At 45.4% G+C, this 21,437-nt stretch overlaps 1 protein-coding gene across 3 annotated transcripts in view; it reads right to left on the bottom strand.

Moving 5' to 3' along the window:
- Positions 1–21,437, bottom strand: part of ATP8A2 (ATPase phospholipid transporting 8A2) — a 3,773,191-nt gene that overhangs the window by 1,287,094 nt on the left and 2,464,660 nt on the right. For all 3 annotated transcript variants that reach the window (XR_011284127.1, XM_069639892.1, XM_069639893.1), the window contains exon 27: positions 5,100–5,210. Coding sequence is in view for 2 of the 3 variants with exons in the window: in XM_069639892.1 (XP_069495993.1) it covers positions 5,100–5,210 (111 nt within the window). In the remaining variant the exon portion in view is untranslated. The remainder of the gene's footprint in view (positions 1–5,099; positions 5,211–21,437) is intronic.

The raw sequence follows: 21,437 nt of genomic DNA, 5'->3' as shown, positions 1-21,437 counted from the left end.
GCTGCATTGGTACAGGGAGGATTTTGTCGTTGCCCCATCAGGGACAAGTACATTCATCAACCCACTCCAAAAGGATCCCACAAGAAGAACTGCTCTCCTGGAGGAGATCGTGCCCCTGCAGCAGAAAGGAGCCATCACAAACGTCCCATAGGGGAAAATAGGTCTGGGAGCATACTGCACCATTTTCCTGATGCCAAAGATCAAAGGGGGAGTCTGCCTCGTTATCAACTTGAAGGAAGTAAACATCTTCATCAAAAAGTTCCATTGCATAATGGACACCCTCCGGAGGATAATGCTACTTATCTCTCATAGAAACCTCCTGGTATCTCTGGACTGAACAAACGCCTACTTTCAGATGCCAGTAGATTCCAGTCACCAGTGCTTTCAATGCTCTGCAGTAGGGTGCAGCCACTTTTAATTTGTCATTCTCCCGTTCAGTCTCAGGTTGGCTCCCAAAAGTATTTTCAAAGGTGATAGCACTTTTGGTGAGTCAACTGCACTCAGACTTCGGGATATAGGTTATGTCTTTCTTAAACACATGGAAATAGTAGAACCTTTACTGGAGAGCATGGCCTCAACTCTCCTTCAATAGGTGTACAGTCTTGGATCGTTTTCCTTCTACCCCAGCTGGACCGGGCTGCGAGTACAGGGCACTGTGGCGGCTACGGTATTTGCCACTCTGTGGGCATGTCTTCATCTTCAGCCCCCAAGGCTACATCTTCACAAATGGTGGGACCTGGATTCTCAAGACCTCAAGATTCTGATTCCTCTACTGTGCTTTCTCAAGGGCCAGCTCAGGTGGTGGTTGGCTATGAGGCTCTTCTAGAACGGATTTTGCCTGGACCCAATATTTCCCATCGTTCTCACAACAGGCGGCAGCTATCTGAAGTAGGGTGCCTTCCTACATCCCTTATGACCCCAGGGGCACTGGTCTCTCAAGGAAGCAGGATGGTCCTCAAAGAAGTATTCCATGCCCTTTACTTCTGCTCACCCAGATGTTCTTGGGCAGGTCATCGTTGGCTGGAGGGATAACACCTTAGCTGGAGCATGCGTGAACCAGCAGAGGGGCACACACTCTAGAGCTCTGGAAAGGATTGCTTCCTCCCTTGGCTTTTCAAGAGAATCCAACCTTCTCTCCCTCTGTACAGTCCACATGTGGGGGGTAGAAAACTCCAGGGTCGATACATTAAGTTGCTCTTTCTCGACTGGTACCTCTCTCAGGGACTTTCCATCGGCTCAACAAGGCTGGGGCCTGCCCTTGATAAGACCAGTTTTCCTCTCAGGAGAGCTCCTTACCCTCCGTTTTACCCAAGGCTGGGAACCTGCTACCTGGGGTATGGATCCTCTGTCCTTCCCTTGGCTGGGGAGTTGCATGCATGCCTTTGTCTTTCCTGCAGTGCCTCTGATTAGCCCAACAGTCCAACTCAACAGGGTCAGAGCCCTATTGAGTCTTATCAGGGCTTTGTTCCAACAATGAGTGAGGATTTCTGTGTTCCAGCCTCTCGTCTTTCATAGGGTTCTCTTTTCATTGTTTGCTCTGAATGGCTCTGAGCTAATCAACAACTGGAAATGGATGGCTGGCTGTTGAAAGGGTGGGACTGAGTCAGCAGGGAGGGGTTAGTCTCCTTTTCTATTTAGGGCTACCAAAAGCCCTCTACCCTTCGGTCCTATGAGCACAACTGAACATCCTTTGAGGGTTTGTGTCAGTGAGTGGGGGGATCTCCTTCTTGACTGTGAGGTGGTGGAATTTCCCAAGTTCCTTCAAGAATCTTTCACTTTTGGACTAGCATGCACCTATATGTTCCCCAAGGACCAGTAGTGGGGTGCAATCAGAGCTTTAGTAAACCTTAGGAAGAGGCGAGGGTGCATATTAGCCTGTCTGCTTAGGACTTTGGGCCTCATTACGACCCAGGCGGTAAGTTACCGCCTGGGCTGTGACTTTACCACCATGGCGTAAACTACGTTTACGCCATGGTGGTTGGCGGATTTACCGCCCCATTCCGACCTTGGCGGGGCGGTAAGTCCCCAATCCCCATTTACCCTTCCCCATTCCCATTTTTGCCCCATAGGGCATAATGGGAGTGGGGAAGGCGTTAATTACGCCACCGTAAATTACGGTGGCGTAATTAACTCCATGGTCCCTTAGCGCCATGGATTTTAACACCTGCTAAAAGCAGGTGTTAAAAGCACCATGGCGCTAGGGGACCTCGTAATTGGCGGTAAGGGGTCGGCGCAGCTAACGCTGGCGTTAACCCCTTACCGCCAGGGTCGTAATGAGGCCCTTTATCCTTCTTATGTCCTAAAATTATGTCCACCACCCCTCCAATCTTTGCGGATCCTCCCTTCGAGCATCTGGATTTGACTGATTTGATGTTTCATTCCATGAAAACAGACTTTCTCATAGCTGTCAGAGTGTGGGGAGGTCCTTTGTTTGCCTTCCTTACTGGAGATTTTCCAAACTAATATCACCTTACGCTTGACCCTGCCTCCGGACCCAAGATAGTATTGTCTTACCACCTCTCAAAGGAGATTTTGAACCTTTCTGTGCCCGAGGGTCCATCAGAAGCTGACTTTGGCATACTTGGATGTTAGAGAAATTCTCCTGATGCATCTTCAGAGGACGGCCTCCTTGAGATGATCTAATAGCTTGTTTGTACCTTTTGGCCCATCAAGCAGTGGTAGGAAGGCCATGACACAGACCATCGTTCGGTGGCTAAATGAAAAGAGTTGCCTTGCCACCCCTTCCCCCTGGAATTCAGGGACTGTATACCAGGGGATTGACAGATTCCTGAGCTGAGGATAGGTTCATTCATTGTGGAGATCTGTTGAGCAACTATCTGGGGCTCTCGAGGATCAGGGATTTGCTCATTCTGTCCTTCAAGCGTTGTCCCTCTAAATTATGTGGAGGTAATGCCTTGATTACTTACCAGTAATCACCATCAATAATTGTCCTACCCTTCCTCATCCCAGTGCTACACCTTCCTGCCCCCTCTGCTCATGGGTCGCTCTGAGCTCATGAGCAGGTTAACAGAGGATTGCAGCTAAGTGCCCCCTCTTATATGGAGGCTTATACACTGTTGAGGGGATGGAACCTTAGGGGGCTTTTGGATTGGAGCAATGTATTTAGGATCACTGTGGAGTGGGAAGAGGAATAGTAGGAGTCATGAAAATTGCAGGCAAGTAATTGAGACATTTCAAAGCTATTTGCTTATTATAATAATTGACTGCACAAAACTGGTAAATATTACTCTGTAGTTACATGGAATTTGCAACTCTATGCACTCAATAAAAACGTTCTCTGATTCGATCATTTAATCCAAATTCTCTGTTTCCACTTCATTCTATTCCATTATGTTCAATTGTGAACAGCCCAGCAGGAGGCCTGTTTCTGCCCTTGAAGTCCCTCCCAAAACATTCCATCAACTATAAACAGAAACATATCCATTCTACCCCCTCCTTGTCTCACCTCTACTTCACTAGCCCCTCTCTTCATGTTCCAAATTTGATGCACAAATACATTATTTTAGCATAATTTACTCACAGGGCAGATCACTCAAATGCCCAAACGACACTCCATTCATCTCACTCCAGACCCCAAGCCTAGGCATCGGCAACCTATGGCTCTGCATATATTTTGGAGTACAACTCTCATTGACACAAGCCAGCCTAGTCAATAGTGAAGGATCATAGGCGCCATAGTACAAAAAATCTGGATAACTATACGGCAGACTGGTGCTCTAGGTCAAGAACTGCTACAATGTAGACCATGCAAAGGAGCGTGGGAGCCAGTGGCTGGACTTGTGTCTCTCTGTGCATGCACAGCATGTTAGTGTTTCATCGTCTACGTTATTGCACAATGGGCCTCATTATGAGTGTGCTGGTCTGGAAACAACGGTGCCGGTAAGCCTATCGGCACCATTGTTCCCAGACCGGCACACTACGACTCTGCGTGCAGGTGCCATCCCGACCACCAGGGTCAGACCTGGCCGGCGGAACTGCACCCGCCCGCAGAGTTTCATGGAAGACCCGGCACCGCTATAAACGGTGCCGGTGCTTCTGTGGTCCCCATTCCTGAATGGGGACTTACAGAATTACTAGTGCCTGACTTTCCGGCCGACGGGGATGGAAAACCCTGGTGTTACCAGGAAGTCAGGTGCCTGTAAAATTCGCAAGTCAGGCAGCAACCTGCCGGTTTTACCAGCACGGTTACCGCCGGACTTGTGATGAGGCCCAATTGCTTCATTTATTCCAAGGGGAGAAAAATGGCATCTCTAGGTGAGATTTATCTATGTGAAAACTAAAAACGTCATCACTTTCATTGCAATGTGTGTCTCATGTTTTTAACTCAAAACAGTGTGCTCCTAGGAACAGCCTTGCAGCCAATGAGAAAAGAACAAGGCCCATACAGTGGCTTGCTTGCATATCTCGCTGTGCTTTCAACATTTCTGCAGTGGATAGAAGGCTGACAGATGGCAGACTTCATTCTGAATACAAGGGTATGTATCTTTATTATTCCTGGGCTGCATGAGGGTCCAGGAACAGGTCTTGCCACCCTCTCCCGAGCCCACACGGATGGCAAAGGTGAACCCAAGGAGAGGAGGATCAAAGAACAAGGCTTTCTGCGGCTGCATTTGGAAGTTGTAAGTACCAGCTTAGCACCAGGAATGCCCGGAACGGTTTATTCTCAACTTCACACAACTGCAGGCCTTCGCAGCAACAAACACTTCACTGTGTGCCAATCCTGTTTGATGTAAGCCTATAAAAAGGCGACGCTGTTCTGGTGGGCTCGACCCAGTTAAAGTCTCTGGGCATTAGGACAGCCTGTTGACTTTTCAGCGCAGAGGCAGCTGTCCACACGCAGTTATGTAACCTGAGCATTGCGTTCACACACAACTCACACAGTAACTGCGCTCTGTCTAACGCTACTTGATGTTCTCTGGTGTTCAAGAACGTGCGCCAGCAACAGCGAAACTCGATGTCGTTTGTGCAATTGTTCAAATCAGGCTTCTGTTTAACCCCCTAACGGTGGTGTTCGCAAGCCGGCAAGCTGTTCCGAGTGACAAGCAAGGCCCGTGTGTGCCGTGCCGCAGCCTACGTACCTCAATAATGTACAGCACCACGTTCTTGTAGAAGCAGTACAGGATGCACTTCGTGACTCGGTTGTAACTGCAGGCTCCATGAACTAGCAAAAGCTTCTCCAGGTAGGAAAACTGCAGGGAGGAAAAGAAGCACGATTAAACACCTGGTGAAATGCTGTAGCAAGGAGGGGCGAGCAGGCACCACTTTATATAGTGTATGATGGGTATAATCTGGTATATTGGCTACATACAATCTACGAGGAGCAGGGCAGCAGCCCAACCAGCACAACATGGAGACGGTAAACATGCTTAAATATCGTGACAGGTCATAAACTGCGGCCTTTCATGTGAAACAAGTTGCATGTTTTAAGTATTACAATTAATACATTTTAAGGCATATCTTCTTTAATCTATGGTATATTGTAATTGCAAAGTAAGCTTGTAAAGGCGCTGGGTGTGAAGCGCTGCACGACACCTCATTTCAAAACGTCTTCTCTAATTTGGCAAGATGCTTCAAGCATGCGACCAATGGGCTTATGCCAAGGACTGGATGGCTGGCTGCTGCGACTGGATAAATACCCAAAAGTGAAGGCAGAACGTGCTAAAATGGGAAATGTGGCTAAGTGGATACCAGGAGCCAAAACACCAATTGTCATTCTTTCAATGAGTACCACCCAACAGAGGATCACATGTGGGAAGATGTGTGTTGGCATATGCATGTTCTAGGTTACGTGGGTAGGGCAGTGGCTGTGCACATATATGTGTTATTACACTCTGCAATGAATGGATAGGGGTCCCACTCAACCTTGTCTTGGGAGGATAGCTCAGGGGCAATGTGCTCGCCTTGGAAGCAAGACAACACGGAGCAACACAGGTTTGATCTCCAGGTCTGCGCTTAGAAACCTCTGGGTATAAGCGCGTTATAAATAACCAATTACAATTACAACCTGGGGCAGGAGGCCAAGCAGCCAGTTTACCTGAGTCAGTCCTGCCCCAGAGGCTGGATCTGGGTCCTCTGACGGCCTCAGTCTCAGTCCCTCCTAGCTATGCCTGGCTACAAATGTCAATCAGCCCATACCTGTCCATACCCAACCATGAAAGAACCAAAGGTGAACAGCGGGACCATGAAACGATCCGTATTAGAAAAAGGCAACCAGGAAGGTCCACAGCATGCATCTGAGAGCTTGGAGAGTGAATGATGTTGCTGCTGGTTGCCCTTGCTATATTACAGCAGACTTACATTTGAAGATCACATGAAGCAGATAAAGAGACTATCTCGTGGTGGCTGCCTTTTCAGAACTCTGGCAGGCTGGCACTAAGAAATTACATTGAAAGTGACAGTGGTTGTCACAGGCTGCCATAGCATGGTAGACCTGTGGTTGACAAAGGGGTGGGGCTTCTGCAGACTTTTAAAGCCTCACACGCATACAGTCCGACTCCATAGCTCAGGTAAAGAACAGACTAGTGATTGGCCATGGGATTCAGGTGGGAGTAAGAACCAATGGGAGGGGAGAAGGAGCATAAAGGTAACCCGGGAAGTAGGGTAGTGTGGTCCGCTTGGGTAAAGTCAAGGGAGGAAAAGGCAGACCAAGAGACCAGTCGGAGGAAAAACAATACAGCAGAGTTTGGAGGAACATTATTGAAAGCGTGCTCAAGGTGAGGTATTGGTTGGTGAGGGAAAGTGGTACTGGGGTGTGAGGGTGTGTGCAAGGTGAGGAGGGAGAGGTAGTTTGTGAAATTAAAAAGGGAGTGTGAGGGATTAAGTAAGGTTGAGTGAAAGAAGTGATTGAGAGAGTGAAAGGGGTGGAACTGTTGAAGAAGGTGGATGTAGACTAGAGTGGAGAGTAGAAGAGCTGAGAGAGGAGAGTAGTAGAGTGGAAAGGGGAGAGTAGAAGAGTGGATATGAGAGAGTAGTAGGGGGGTGAATAGTATAGTGGAGAAAGGAGAGTATAAGTAGACAGAGTAACATCGGTGGAACAGAGAGAGTTGAAGAAAGGGAAGAAAGAGGAGAGTGGGAGGAAGAGACAGGAAGAGAATAGAAGGAAGGGAAAGGAAGCAGAGAATATCAGGGCAAGAAGTACAAAATCGTGAGAGGAGAAGGAGAAGACTATGTGGGACATGGATGATTGATAGGCACCAATCCTGGTTACTATTCCTATTGTGGAGACCCCGGCCAGGTTACACTAAGAAGACCCCGGAGGGAGTAAGACAGATAAAGTGGGTGCTTTATGCCCTCACCAGAAGCCAGTAAGCTTTTAGATAGTAGGGTTAGTGATCACTAGGAGCCACCTTAGGGTTTAGGGAAGCTTAAGCTAAGGAAGGTAAAGTTAACAGGGGACACAAGGGAGAAGGACAGCCCTTACTGAGCCTGGAGACTGAAAAAATGACTTATGCCCTGGAGGAGTAAACAGATGAGTAGTGGCTAATCCGCCTACTCAGCCCTCACACTTATACAAAACAAAAGTGATCCCAATCATAACGTTTAAACAGGCACAGTTAAGGGACATACCACCTTTGCCGTTTGGCAGGCTATACTCCCAAGAGGAGTGTGAATGTGAAACAATAGCAACCATTTCCCACTTGCGCCGACCCCTCTTTGACTACACTAACTGTGCCCCTTCTCAGACCCATAGCATCAAAGCACCTCTGGTATGCAACACCCTGGTGTGAGGTTAGTCCTTTTGTATAGGATGTGCCTTTTTATATCGTTTCCCAGAACAGCTCCTGCTGGGAGGGTCTCTTGATGGAGAGAGGTGTTACCAGATCTCCCAAAGGATCAAATGAGGCAGAGTATTTCAGGCTGTCAGACCAGAAAACACACAACTGTCTGACCGGAAAACACACAATGTTTGCACAGATGACACATGTATAATATAAATCAGATAGGACTGCTTATAGTTATGTGAATTACTATCCACTATAGCCTAACTCAGGTCTGGCTTTGAAGTTTAAAATGCCACCAGAATAGTAATTCGTTATAACAATGTGGTTTTGGAATGGAGGTGCAGATTTTAAACGCAGCCTTTGTGCTGAAGTGACTTGGCTGTCACAGCAGCTGAGCTGTCAAAAGGGAACCTGTGGCCTCTGAACTCGCTCTCTGCCACTGTAGAGCAGGCACTGCAGAATAGGAGTCTGATGCCGTAGAAAATATGTGTCACTATGCTTATGGTGTGGAGCTTCTTAAAGGAGAATCTGTTTAGCAGAACACCCTTTCTGAGATGGAATTCCTTGCATCATTTTATTAAATAATAAAAAATTAAAAAGCCAGCGCTTCTACGTCCTTGTCAGAAGGCAATTCCTCACGGGCCGAGAGCAAGTGAGGGACGGCCCTTCTTGAGCCCCTTCAAAAGCCTTTCAATAAAAGCCCTTGAACTGTCTTAGAGAGTTGCTGTGTTCTTCAGGCCATCTGTGACAGTGCGTGCGTGTGTGATTGTGTGCCTGCCATTCAAGATTGTTTTGTATTAAAAATGCAGTCCTTCTACTGTGAAAATACAGGGTTATTTTGAAAAGATTTGCACCTGTGACATTAAATGCACTTTGGGTTTTGATTGGGAAAGGCATGACAAAAGGAATATGCAAGAAGAGCTCCTTGGCTTGAGCAGGTATTGACTTTAGGAAAGAATTGCATGTGATAGGGTTGCTGTAGTAATGAAGGAGTTGTATTGGAATTGCTTGCATCTGGGATAGCAATTGCCAATGTTTAACCCATGACATTTTAACGGTTCGGTGCCGTAGCAAAAGGTATTGCTGCAAATATAATATTGCAGATAAAAATGTGTATAGAAACACATCTACCTTAGTGAGTTGTTATTAGTACCTCCCTTTGCATGTTTCTAGCACTGTCATTTGCTAAACAAATGTTTTTCTCTACTTCTTTTATTTGGAGCATGTGCCTGTTTTGTGTGAACCACTTTAATGATTGTTATCACTTTTAATGGTGTGAAATGTACTACTGTCGTATTAATCATGGCATTGTTGTTTTGAGGTAGTTAAGGTTGCTCTTAAATGACAGCCAGTGCTTATTTACTATAGGAATGCGACCAACAAGCTTAATTTCAGCAAATGACAGGTCCAGGAGCACGAGCCCGGAAAGATTCACTATATATTCATTATTCACAAGGTTCAGGTGATAGAAATTTGGAAAGAGAGTGATGAATGTTTCTCAGGAACGAGCACCCAAAGCAGGTCAATTTCTCTTCTCCTGAACAAGGAAGACGTTCACGCCAAAGACTCCACTGCAGAACAGGATACGTTTGTAAATGCTGGCATGTGGGCATATGGTTTGGGTCTATTTGATCTAAAACATTTGACCTAATCACATTTGATCGAATTTATTTGACCTTTTTTTCTGTTCTAAAATGCGGGGGAGACCCCGCAACCCCCCTCCCCACTTCCCCTCAACCTAATCTATACCCTTACCCACCCCATATATATATTTAATTAAATTTGACTGAAAATAAAAGTCAAAGTAATTCTATGAAATGTTTTAGGTCAAATGATTTTAGGTCAATTATGCTAATACCGAGCAAATGACCATTGGCCTGTAGTCCTGCATATAGTTGTGTCTTGGTATGGCATATCTTTCCCGGAACCTACCACACTCTCAAAGTCCCTTCTACCATTCATCTTTCCCCCAACATATCTTCAAAACAGCATCTTGATCTGGGTGGTGTTTAGGCTCCTCCAGAACGGTGCTAGAGAAGGAAAGACTACTTATGAAACCAGCAAGGCTTCGGACTACCACAGTTTCATTATGGGCGAAAAGTGGTGGTGTGAGGGCTATGCTGGACTTACACTTCCTGGGCAAGTTTATCAGAACTTCAAACGCAAATGACCTGAAACACCAGAACTGCAATAGTTGGATGGATAGTTAAAAATCCATGGGTCCTCTATGGCCAACAGCACTTTTTGGCAACTGTTTTATTGACTGCTAATGAAGAGAATGGTTTCTCCTATAAAGGAGAAACCATTGCTTGCTCACTAAAAAGGGCAGCGTATCGGTGTCCATCTCCAAAACATGAATATGTTTGTGGACCATTTTTTTTTCACTGAAGGGAAGCTATAATCCAAGTAGCCCATGCAAGGCTGGTGGCAAAGAAAATTAATGGGTTTTAAATGGCTTGACAGAGGGGTGGGAACTCAGGTTCTGGTGATATTCCCAGAATGCTGGCATTCTAAAATTGAGAAGTCAACACCAATACATTATACCCCTCATTAAAAGCCCTATTCTAAAATCCAGATCTTCTCAAAGCATGCAACAGTATGTGTTTTAGTATCTCTTGACAACTTAGTTGTGTTATGACAGGCCAGCATCAGAGGAATTGACACCATTTTTACAGTTCCAGGAGGCACCTTTAGCTGCTTTGTGGATATAGGTATCACTCTGTTTTCTATACTGTGTGTGCAAACTCTGAATGTCCGAAGAATGCCAGTGGACCAAGAAGGATAAGATGACCTGAGGACCCTGTGGTTGATCCTAACCACAGGATGGATAGGCTGTTACAACCACATAACTGTGGAAAAGGGTACATATGGAGTGCGTTGTTGCATGTCAGGGCACATGGCCAACAGATGCATTGAATCCACACAGCTCACACAGATGCCCTTACTGCAACTATGTTTGGGGTGTACTGGCCAGGTCATCCATCAGCCCAGATCAGCCTGCTCTGAACTGTACCCTTTAGGCCAGTTCCTTTCTTCTTAGCGCCAGCCACTATTTGGGGAATTGGAAGCCTCCCATCTGGTGGTTGACAAATTAAAGGTCAGGTTACAAGAGATGGGGCCAAGTCCTCCCTGCCCTGCTCAGATGTGAGAGGGAATCTGTATTTATGTCATACCTTGAAGGAAGATGGATGGTCCTTCCCGTGTATATCTACTATGTAGGGACAACATGCTCCCTCTTGTTTTGGTTTAGGAAGAGGTTGTCCCTGAAACACTTCTCTTCTGTGTTGCCAGCGTTGCCATCTGAGAAAACATCCTGAAGAACTACTTGGTGCCACTCTGTGGTGGCAGGGTCTCCAAGTGTTGGTGAGTTCTTTGATTTTATTGGTTGCTGCTGTTCTGTTATTGGTGACCTAATAAACCATCTGAGTGATCTGCACCAGAGGTATTGTCTGATCATTCACGGTGTAGTTGAATTATTATGGATTTTAACAAGGATATATGTATGTATCCAAACTGCCTCAATAGCTGCTGCTTGGCAAGTCACATGCGTTCCTCGATAACCCAACTTTGTGATATATATTTATACTGCAGTTTATTATGGGTTGTCAACACAGGAGAAATAATTGCTTTTTTGCCTGATCCCTGGCACATCGCATAAGTATATCAATGCTTGTAGTAAAAGAATCCCGGAAAAGATGGGAATTTTAAGGATTGTGTTAAGGATTGCTGACCTGTGGAGGCCCATCTTGCTAGGACCCTGAATCAAAGGACACACCAGCTTTCACGGGAGTGGAGAGAGGGTATGTACTGAAAGGAACTCGTGGTGGCCACACTAAAGACAGACACGAGTGATCACAGTTCAAGGGTGTTTAATAAAATGTATAATGGGTGAGAAAAACGCCTGATCTAAACCTAAATCTAAGATGGGAGCAAGCTACGACCATCAAATAATAATAAGACAGTCATAGCGGCCTCTTGTCAAATAAAAACGGCCTGTAGAAAAAAAAAACTATTGCCAATCCTTGAAACTAAGTTACAAAATAGTGTGGGATAATGTTCACATGAAAAGAAAGACGTTTTCACCAAATGATAAGTCAGGATGGCATGTCTGGGGTCTCCCCTCCCCACCTTTTTAGCACAGGATACGGCAGGACCTCAGAGCACGAGGTTACAGTTCCTTTCAACGATGCCTGGACCTTCTGGGGCCAAGTCTCTTTTCCGGCAAAGTCTCTTGACTTAGAAGGCCTGCTGTACCATAAACAATAAACAAAAAAAAGTTCCTTAGGTAATCTTTCATGTTGGGTGATTGCTCTTCGCCCGTTGGGTCCCCCTCAGCCGGGCTCTGATCCTTCTTGCAATGTTAGCCTCCCTCAATTGGGTTCACTACATCCTTTCACTTAAAAACGTATCATTCAACAGTCTCAATGTCCTTTTAAACAACTATCTATTGTGCACATCCCTCAACCAGATTCACACTTGTTGTCACAATGTTCACGTGTGTATCACTGTTTACCCTCAATTCGCAGGCATCCCTCTGTCGGGTTCATATTTGCCAGGTTCATAGTTCAACCAGTTTTCTCCAATGTGTCAAAGACTCAAGTGTACAAGGGGTTTTGCTCAACCCTTGTAGGACCACTTTGAAACTTCCCACTGGCCTCTCCTAAGGCATCTTGGTTCTAGTTTCAACAAAACAACAAAACCAAAAAAAGGATTCTGTCATAGTCCTTCGAACGAGCACCCAGTGATGCCTGACCACTCTGCTTCTGAACCTTTTACTAGGTTTTCTTTAAAGTTCATTTACACAAGTTCATTGTTCAACAAGGTTTCCACTTGCAACCTGGGGCCCAGCACAGTTCGATTTTACTATCTATCTCTGACTCACCAGCTGTGCTGAACTATTGGAGTTTCTTGCCTCAGGACTCAAGGACGGCACTATGGCGGCAAGTGCTTCTCCCCGCTTTGGCTATCAGCGTGGGAGAGCCCCAGGTGCCATTGACCCCTGTCACACTACATGCCATCTGTACTTCCCGGTCTTATGATGGCTTCGTGGGACCGAGTTGAAAAGGGCAAGGGCAATTGCCTCCTCATCGTCCCTCCAGGCCTCTCTGCCTTTCTCCTCTGTTTAAACTGCCAGTCTAAAATATCTGCTTCCTTGTGCATACGACCTTGCTCAAAGTGTGCTCTCGTGCTCTGCCTTTTATCCGTGTGGGGAAGGGAAAGGGCTGTCAAGTGTGCATAGTTATTGTCAATTGCCTGACTATGCCTGACCCTTGTGTTGGGACATGTCAGGTAAACGGCTCTGGTGTTAGTCCGTTGTCTTTCACGGTGTAAGAAAGTGCTCTTGTCAGAAAAGGGGCGGGGCAGAGCTGCTAAATATCTAAATATCTTATGGGTTAGGATGGGGAAAAGATGTTGTAAGGAAGGGGGGTAGCGCATCTCACCCATCGACATCCCACTTCCGCTCAGAGGACCCGCCATCCAGGTGATCCTCCTGCACTGGTCCTCCGCAGCCACTGGATCCAATAGCGATGGCCGTGTCCTGGCCACCTGGAGGACAGATCACCGGGGGCTAGTGGGTGAGGCACCTTCAGGTCTCTCACAGTACACGCTGGTGGGTGCAATGTTGGTTACATCTGTCATGCAATGTATAGAGCCCTTAGTGAGTGCTCCCCAGCATCATCCATGGAGTCTGTTACATGCTTCAGTTAAAGGCATGGTTTAGTAAAAATGTTTATTGTCCCTACGGGTCGGCCATGTTTTTTTAAGCCTAAGTGGCTCGATTTTAGAAAACTTTCCTATGGACCTTACCCGAGGTTTCGTCCATTAAACGCACGCGAAAACAAGCACCAAGGAGCCGCCATTTTCTGATAATCCTATCTTTTCCCCGATCGCCCTGGCTGACCTGCTTTTGCGGCACTAAATCAATTCCCCCGCCCCTGAGCCTGTCATCAGCAGACTCGTACCACCCATTTCCCAACGCCAAAGCACGTCTCGTGTCAACATTCGCTGCGCTTCAGCTAATGACGTGTCGCCATGGAAATGGCAGGACGCCTCTTTCCTCAATAAGTATAAACAGACCGTTTCACAACACACAGCAGCAGATTTTCGATTCCATTCCTCTCTCTGTGTTACTTTCAGTATTCTGTGACTCGTTTCAGTGCTCTGGTCAGCTACCTTCGCCGCTTGTAGCCCGTGTGAACAGATACCAGTACCACCGCTATAAATTATTTTACTTTGTTTAACACACAATGGCTACAATAATGCCCTACATGTACGAGCCCGAGTATACCGAGGAGGAACTACTGGAAAGGGAAGCATGCGAAAACGATGGGGATTCGGACGGCAGTTGGCAGGACGAATCAACAGATGAAGAGCATGGGCCTAGTCGAATGGACGGCGTCTCCACCTGGTGCACATGCAATCGGTGCGAACTAATGCCAACTGAGGACGAGAACTGCTGCTGCCAAGAAAACTCGGGATGCCTGGCCTACATTTCGGAAGGCGAGCCACGACCGCAATGCATCACCGAGCTGCCAGACTTCAGGGCAGCCTGCCTCACACGGGCCGTGTTGAGAATAATGATGGTGCTTATGTACGAACTTCACGCAACTGTTCGTCCTCGTAATCCGAGTAACGAGTAAGTATACTCTGCTTGTCATGCCACTCCTATTTCATGTTCTTCTACTATATCCAAAATTACATCTACATATCATTGTAACGCATGTAAGTCGTTCAATAGTGTGCATTGTCTAGACAGCATTTGTCCGTGCAGAATGCCATTAGTTACAAGAATTGTCATTGACAACAAACGTTTATTAAACTTATATTGGTCATTTAAAAACAGTTTGTTTCATTCCTTTTCACAGGTGGTACAGGCTGGTGGCCTATCGTTCCTTTACATGGTGGCTCCACGGGAGGCTTGGACACCGCGTTCGAAGAGTGATACCCGCCTGTGCCGTTTGTGCCATTAGAGAAACGTTCCCGAGTGACAGCGGTCAGTACAGGGGATTTTCTCTCGCTGTGCTGCAACCTGACCTGTATAATCTTTAAAGTCTTGTATTTTTGTGTCATGAAAATAAGATACAAAATAAAACACCACATATATTTTAACAACGTTTGTTTCGATTTGAATCAAGTGTGTCTCCATTCAAGGATGGACGTCAGACATCTGTGCTCCGAATGGGTGAAGGTCTGGTCGCTGTGAAGCAGGGTGGTCACTATCTATCTAAGCTAACATAACATATTCTCGATAATGCATGCACTAAATAACACTTGTTCAAAGTCTTTCAGTAGATTATGTCTCTATAAAAGTCACACATATATCTATACTAACAATTACCATTGGATTATACAGGCCTTAGGGTCTTGACCACTATAATACCCCGGTTGAAGTGTGGGTCTGTGCTCACAAGAATCTCCGGTATGTGGCATTTGTTATTGATAAGCAACGATATACTATCATTGATATAAAGGCGATATACTATATATTGATATAAAGGCGGTTCGCGCCAGTGGATGAGCGCTGGCATGAGGGGCTGTCAGGGGCGTGAAAGGCCAAGGTGCCAAACTACATGTACACTTCAAAAGGTGTCCCACGCCAAGGGGCCATTGTTCACATGGTCTCCTCAGACCCTGTGTCTCCAGGCAGGCCTCCCCTGAGGCAGGCCGCCCCCCTGCAATCCACATAAGTGTGTCTCCATTCAGCAGTCTTCCTGTGCCTTATCTGCACGCCTCAGGCCCATCCATCCCACCCCCCTGTATCAAAGGTGGTTCGCGCCGGTGGATGCGCGCTGGCATGGGGGGCTGTCAGGGGCGTGAAAGGCCAAGGTGCCAAACTACATGTACACTTCAAAAGGTGTCCCACGCCAAGGGGCCATTGTTCACATGGTCTCCTCAGACCCCGTGTCTCCAGGCAGGCCTCACCTGAGGCAGGCCGCCCCCCGGCAATCCACATAAGTGTGTCTCCATTCAGCAGTCTTCCTGTGCCTTATCTGCACGCCCCAGGCCCATCCATCCCACCCCCCTGTATCAAAGGCGGTTCGCGCCGGTGGATGCGCGCTGGCATGGGGGGCTGTCAGGGGGGGCGCGAAAGGCCAAGGTGCCAAACTACATGTACACTTCAAAAGGTGTCCCACGCCAAGGGGCCATCGGTCACATGGCCTCCTCAGACCCCGTGTCTCCATGCAGGCCTCCCCTTCAAGCAGGCCGCCCCCCTAATACCATGACATACATACGTCATTCATTCACAAACACACCCCAGTTTCTAATACTTTAAAAACCACTCGATATGTCTCATGAGAACATCTTTGTGCTTTGCAAGTCAACTCCTGAACGTGCTACCTGGGAACCACTGAGATCTATGCTAATCTGCTCGTCGTCGTGCTATCCGTGAACTTCTGTGACCGCTTCGAGCATACCCATCAGTGCGCTACCTGTGGCCATCCACCTATTCAACCGCAACATACTGCTCTGCTTGCTGAATCCAACTGTTTGTTGGTCAAGGTAAGGCCATGTATCCTGGTCATATTTCGCAGATTTTTAAATTTCTATCTATTTGCGAGTAGAGTACCTAATAGTGCTATGTCCATTGGTCTCATTGCTATTGACTTGAATTTCCATTGCTATGCTATCAATAGATCTATTTATTTTCATCTGTGTCAATTGTCATCGAATTGCATCCTTCGGGGGTCCAGCCTATGATGTAAGCATGTTTCCTTCTCGTGCAATACAGAACATCCAAGGGATGAGTCACATGTTTAGTTTTTAGTCACATCATTTATACATTTCTGCAACTTATGCAAATACTAAGCCGCACATAATGAACTGGTATAGTTCCTGCGACCAAAACAAACCTTGCATTGATCATTGTATGATTCATTTACTTTTGTATCAAATCTTTATTCTTGAAGATTGTATAATAATGTCGATATTTACTTTTCAGATTTATCAACAATGCCTGCCTGTTCGATTAGCGGTTGCCCTTCGAAGACCCATGCGAAATCTGAAGGCACTACAATGCATGTATTCCCGAAAACTGTTGATCGAATAAGAGAATGGGTCAGACATTGCGGATATCCACTGGATGAGCTGGAAAGTAGAGTCCAACAAGTCTTACAGGACAAGAGGGGTGATCGATACTGCATCTGCAGCCGGCACTTTTCCTTGGACATGTGCACAACATCTTGGGTAACAAAGAAGAATAAACGGCGAACGACACGGAAATTGCTCGAAAACGCTATTCCCACTCTATTCGTCCACATTCCGCCACCGGTGAGTCAAGTGTCCGGATTTGGCTTTAGGCCTTGGGGCAGTGTGTAGGTATCCGAACGGATTAATTGATATTGTAGGTGTTCTATCCCTTGTAATAATTTCGATATTGATATGATTGTATAGTTTTTTGAATAATGACATTTACCAATATATTCTTTTTCGATTTCATAACCCACAAACGCAATGTATACATATGGGAACAGGGAACTGTGCTGTATTGAGCATTTTACAAGTATTCTGTCGCCTTACATGGCTATTTTTAATATTGGCATTTCATTATCAATCATTAATTTACCTTTACAACTTCTTGACTATCCCTTGAATCTGAAGCAAGAACATTCTACATCCTTGACGTGGTCGCAGTTATCAACCACTTCTAGCGCATATCAGGTAATCTTACTAGGCTAATCCGCTACAGACCTGTTTTATGCATGTCAAGTAATATTTTTATTTTATCGTGTAATCATTTTACCGAATGTTTGGTTAGTGCTTTCCAATTGATATACACCTTAGTTATCGTCCACTGGTGTTTGTTTTCGGTTATAATTAGTGTTATCCATACTAATGCAAGTACTGTCTTTCAGGGGGATGCTGAAGCGTCCGCCACATCTACAACATTTCTAGATGTTCTTCAACAGCAGGAGGTATGGATACTAACAGCTCCATCGAGCATCATCATCAGAGCTGGAATTCTTGCCGTTTGATTTTTCTACACAATGTTTCATTCGTGGTTAGCTGTTGATATGTACCTGTGGTGTCGACCCAAGGTGTGTGTTATGTTTTCACTATTGTAATCCTCACTAATGCAAGTACTATGTTTCAGGCAGTTGATGGAGCGTCAACCCCTGCACTTGATGCAGAGCCTGACATTCAAGTAATTCCAGGGGAAGTGGAAGCGGGACCATGCGTATACGAATCGGCGCAACAGCTTTTGGAAGTGCGCACTACATTTGCAACATCCATAGATATTCTTCAGCAGCACGAGGTATGGATAATGACAGCTCCATCATGCGTGATCATATAACGTGATTCCATTTGCTATACTTTCTTCCCTATTAACGCAAGTGCTGTGTTTCAGGGAGACGACGAAGCTTCCACTACAATCACAACATCCAATTTAGATGATGCAGATGTAAATAAATCGGAGAAATAAGTCGATGAAATGTGATCATATTTAGATTTTCCTTGATTCTTTTGGACAATGCATCATTTGTAGTTATCTCTTTATATGTACCTGTGCGTTCGACCCCAAGTGTGTGTTATGTTTCCAATATTGAAAACCATACTAATCCAAGTACTGTGTTTCAGGGAGACGACGGAGCTTCCACCACAATCACAACATTTCATTTAGATGATGCAGATGTAAATAAATCGGAGAAATAAGTCGATGAAATGTGATCATATTTAGATTTTCCTTGATTCTTTTGGACAATGCATCATTTGTAGTTATCTCTTTATATGTACCTGTGCGTTCGACCCCAAGTGTGTGTTATGTTTCCAATATTGAAAACCATACTAATCCAAGTACTGTGTTTCAGGGAGACGACGGAGCTTCCACCACAATCACAACATTTCATTTAGATGATGCAGATGTAAAGGAATCGTTGAAATAAGTCGATGAAATATGATCATATTTGGATTTTCCTTGATTCTTTTGGACAATGCATCATTTGTGGTTATCTCTTTATATGTACCTGTGCCGTCGACCCCAAGTGTGTGTTGTGGTTCCAATATTGAAAAGCATACTAATGCAAGTACTGTGTTTCAGGGAGATGCGGATGCCTCCTCTCCAATACAACCATTCATGGCAGTCCATGCAGAGCCAGAGGTATGGATACTGACAGTTCCATCGAAATAGATCATCACAGGTCGAATGCTTGTCGTTTGATTGTTGCACACAATGTTTAAATCGTGTTTGGCTATTGAGATGTACCTGTGTGTTCGTCCTCACGTGCGTTTTATGCTAACAATATTTTGATACATAGTAATGAAAGTACTATGTTTCAGGGAGACGATGGAGCCTCATTCCGTGCTGTCTATGCGGATACAGAAAATATAGTCGTTGCAGCGCAAGAGGAAGGGAGGACATGCGGAAACGAATCGGAGCTACAGCGTGCAGATGTTGAAGGTCGAGTCAAAAAAGTTGCAAAGAAAAAAAACCAAAAAAAGGTTAGTTATAAACAGTTCATAACTTTAAAAAAATGTTTGTGCTGGGGACTATTTTATGTTTTTTTCCAGTCAATTCTACTACACTCCATCTTGTGTTTTAACTGAACATCCCTTTTCCAATCTCTCCTCCAGTTACCCGTGGGTGTCAGAACTATACACCCACAGACAGTGAAGCGAATGAGAGATGTGGCTTGCCAGACCGTGTACACTATGGAGGAACTATTAATTGAGGCGAGGCGTGTTCAGGCTCGAGATGCTCATGTCCAATGGCCAGAACATGAATTAACTGTGTTTGGAGACTACAGCAAAGTTGCATTGGACCATAGCTACAGTGCGACCGCACCACCACAAGAAGATGTTATTGAATGTATTGAAGATAGCTCTAAAGTAGTTGCAGATCAATTTACACAATCTACACCCGCCAAAAATTTGCCACCAAAAAACCTGTCGACATTGTTGTGTTCTCCCATCAATGTTGAAGTAATAGATGTTGAAATGACAGAGAATGAACCAGCCGCAGCATCCATAGACGCATCAGAACTTGATATCAGCGATATTACTTTCCAATGTGTTGAAATCTCCACAACGTCAAAGGCCGAAACAACGTTGACGCAGGATGACAGTCTAATGAAAGAGAGCAAATACATTGTATTCGACAGTTGTTTGATGGAAATGATAAGTATGCTGAAATGTGTGCATTCCATTAGAGGGAAAGTATGTGGGAAGCCATTGATTAATGTGACTCGTCAAATAAAAGGCAGTAACGTCAAAATAAATGCCGCCTGTAGATTAAATCATAGGTTCTCATGGTCTGCACAACCGATGCTGGGGAAACTGCCAGCAGGCAATCTACTGTGTGCAGCTGCATCACTTTTTAGTGGCTCCAGTTTTAGAAAGTTAGAGGCTTTCTTTCAGTTTGTGGGACTCCATTTCATTTCTAAAGCGCTGTACTACATATACCAACGTGATTATCTGTTTCCGGCCATTAGTGATGCTTGGAAAATTGAACAATTGTCTCTAGCAAGTATATTCGAAGGCAAACGATTCAGGCTAGCCGGCGATGGACAGTGCGACAGCCCTGGATTTTCTGCCAAGTACTGCACCTACCACTTTCAGGACATGGATAGTAAGAAAATTGTGAGTTTGGTGGTCGTGCAGGTAACACAATGTACATCCTCAGTGGCCATGGAGAAACTAGGTTTTATAAAATCAGTGGAATATCTACAATCGAGGGGAATGCACATCGACCTCATAGCCACGGATAGACACGTTTCAATTGCCAAGACAATGAGAGAGCAGTTCCCACATATTAAACATCAATTTGACGTATGGCATCTTGCTAAATCAATCAATAAGAAAATCTCGGCTGCAGGGAAAAAAAAAGGTTTTGAAAGTATTTTGCAGTGGTCACATTCTATCACCAACCATCTTTGGTGGAGCTCAAAAACTTGTGAGGGGTCAGTGGAAATACTACTTGAAAAATGGCGGTCACTGATGCACCACTGTACCAACGTTCACCGCTGGACAGCAAATGAACATTTCCACCAATGTGAACATGGCCCTTTGTCCCCAGAGGAGGCACGGAAGAAGAAGTGGTTGATTCCATCTTCACCGACACACAAAGCCATTGAGAAGATTGTTTTCGACAAAACTCTATCAAGAGATTTGAGAGGACTGACAGAATTCTGTCACACAGGAGATTTGGAGGTGTTCCACAATATGTGCCTAAAGTACAGGCCAAAGCGCTTGCATTTTAGCTTTCGGGGCATGAAACATCGCACTCTACTAGCGGTCTTGGCCCATAACAGCAATGTCGGACGTGAACAATCTAGGACTAGGGGTAAAGTAAGGATGCCTCGCTACACTAAGGTGTTTTCAAAACGAAGTAAGCAATGGGTGATCAAACCAGTCTATGATGAAATGCAGTTCGACTTTGTGAAAGGCCTTATTGTTGCTGTGTTAGAGAAGCACAGATATGGAATTTTGGACGTTTCTCTGCAGAGCAGCGATCCATTGCCACCGAACATTGCGACTGTGCCATGCCCACCCGAAGCACAGCCGATTGTGAAGTACAAATCCCGGGTTAAATAATTGCAATACGATTGTCTTTTTGTAAATAAATGTTATTGTACAGTGTACCTGTAAACCTAACCCCTACCTTCACCATCATGGGTGGCGAACAAGCTGGGTGTCATCTTTGAATTCTCTCTATTCACCTCACATATGTGTATGTATATATTTTTCTCATGTCTCATC

Source organism: Ambystoma mexicanum, chromosome 7q (assembly GCF_040938575.1).
Source record: "Ambystoma mexicanum isolate Mex_15411 chromosome 7q, UKY_AmexF1_1, whole genome shotgun sequence".
Taxonomy (NCBI): Eukaryota; Metazoa; Chordata; class Amphibia; order Caudata; family Ambystomatidae; genus Ambystoma; species Ambystoma mexicanum.
Note: the sequence above shows the minus strand (reverse complement) of the source record. Positions and strands in the feature narration are given on the sequence as shown.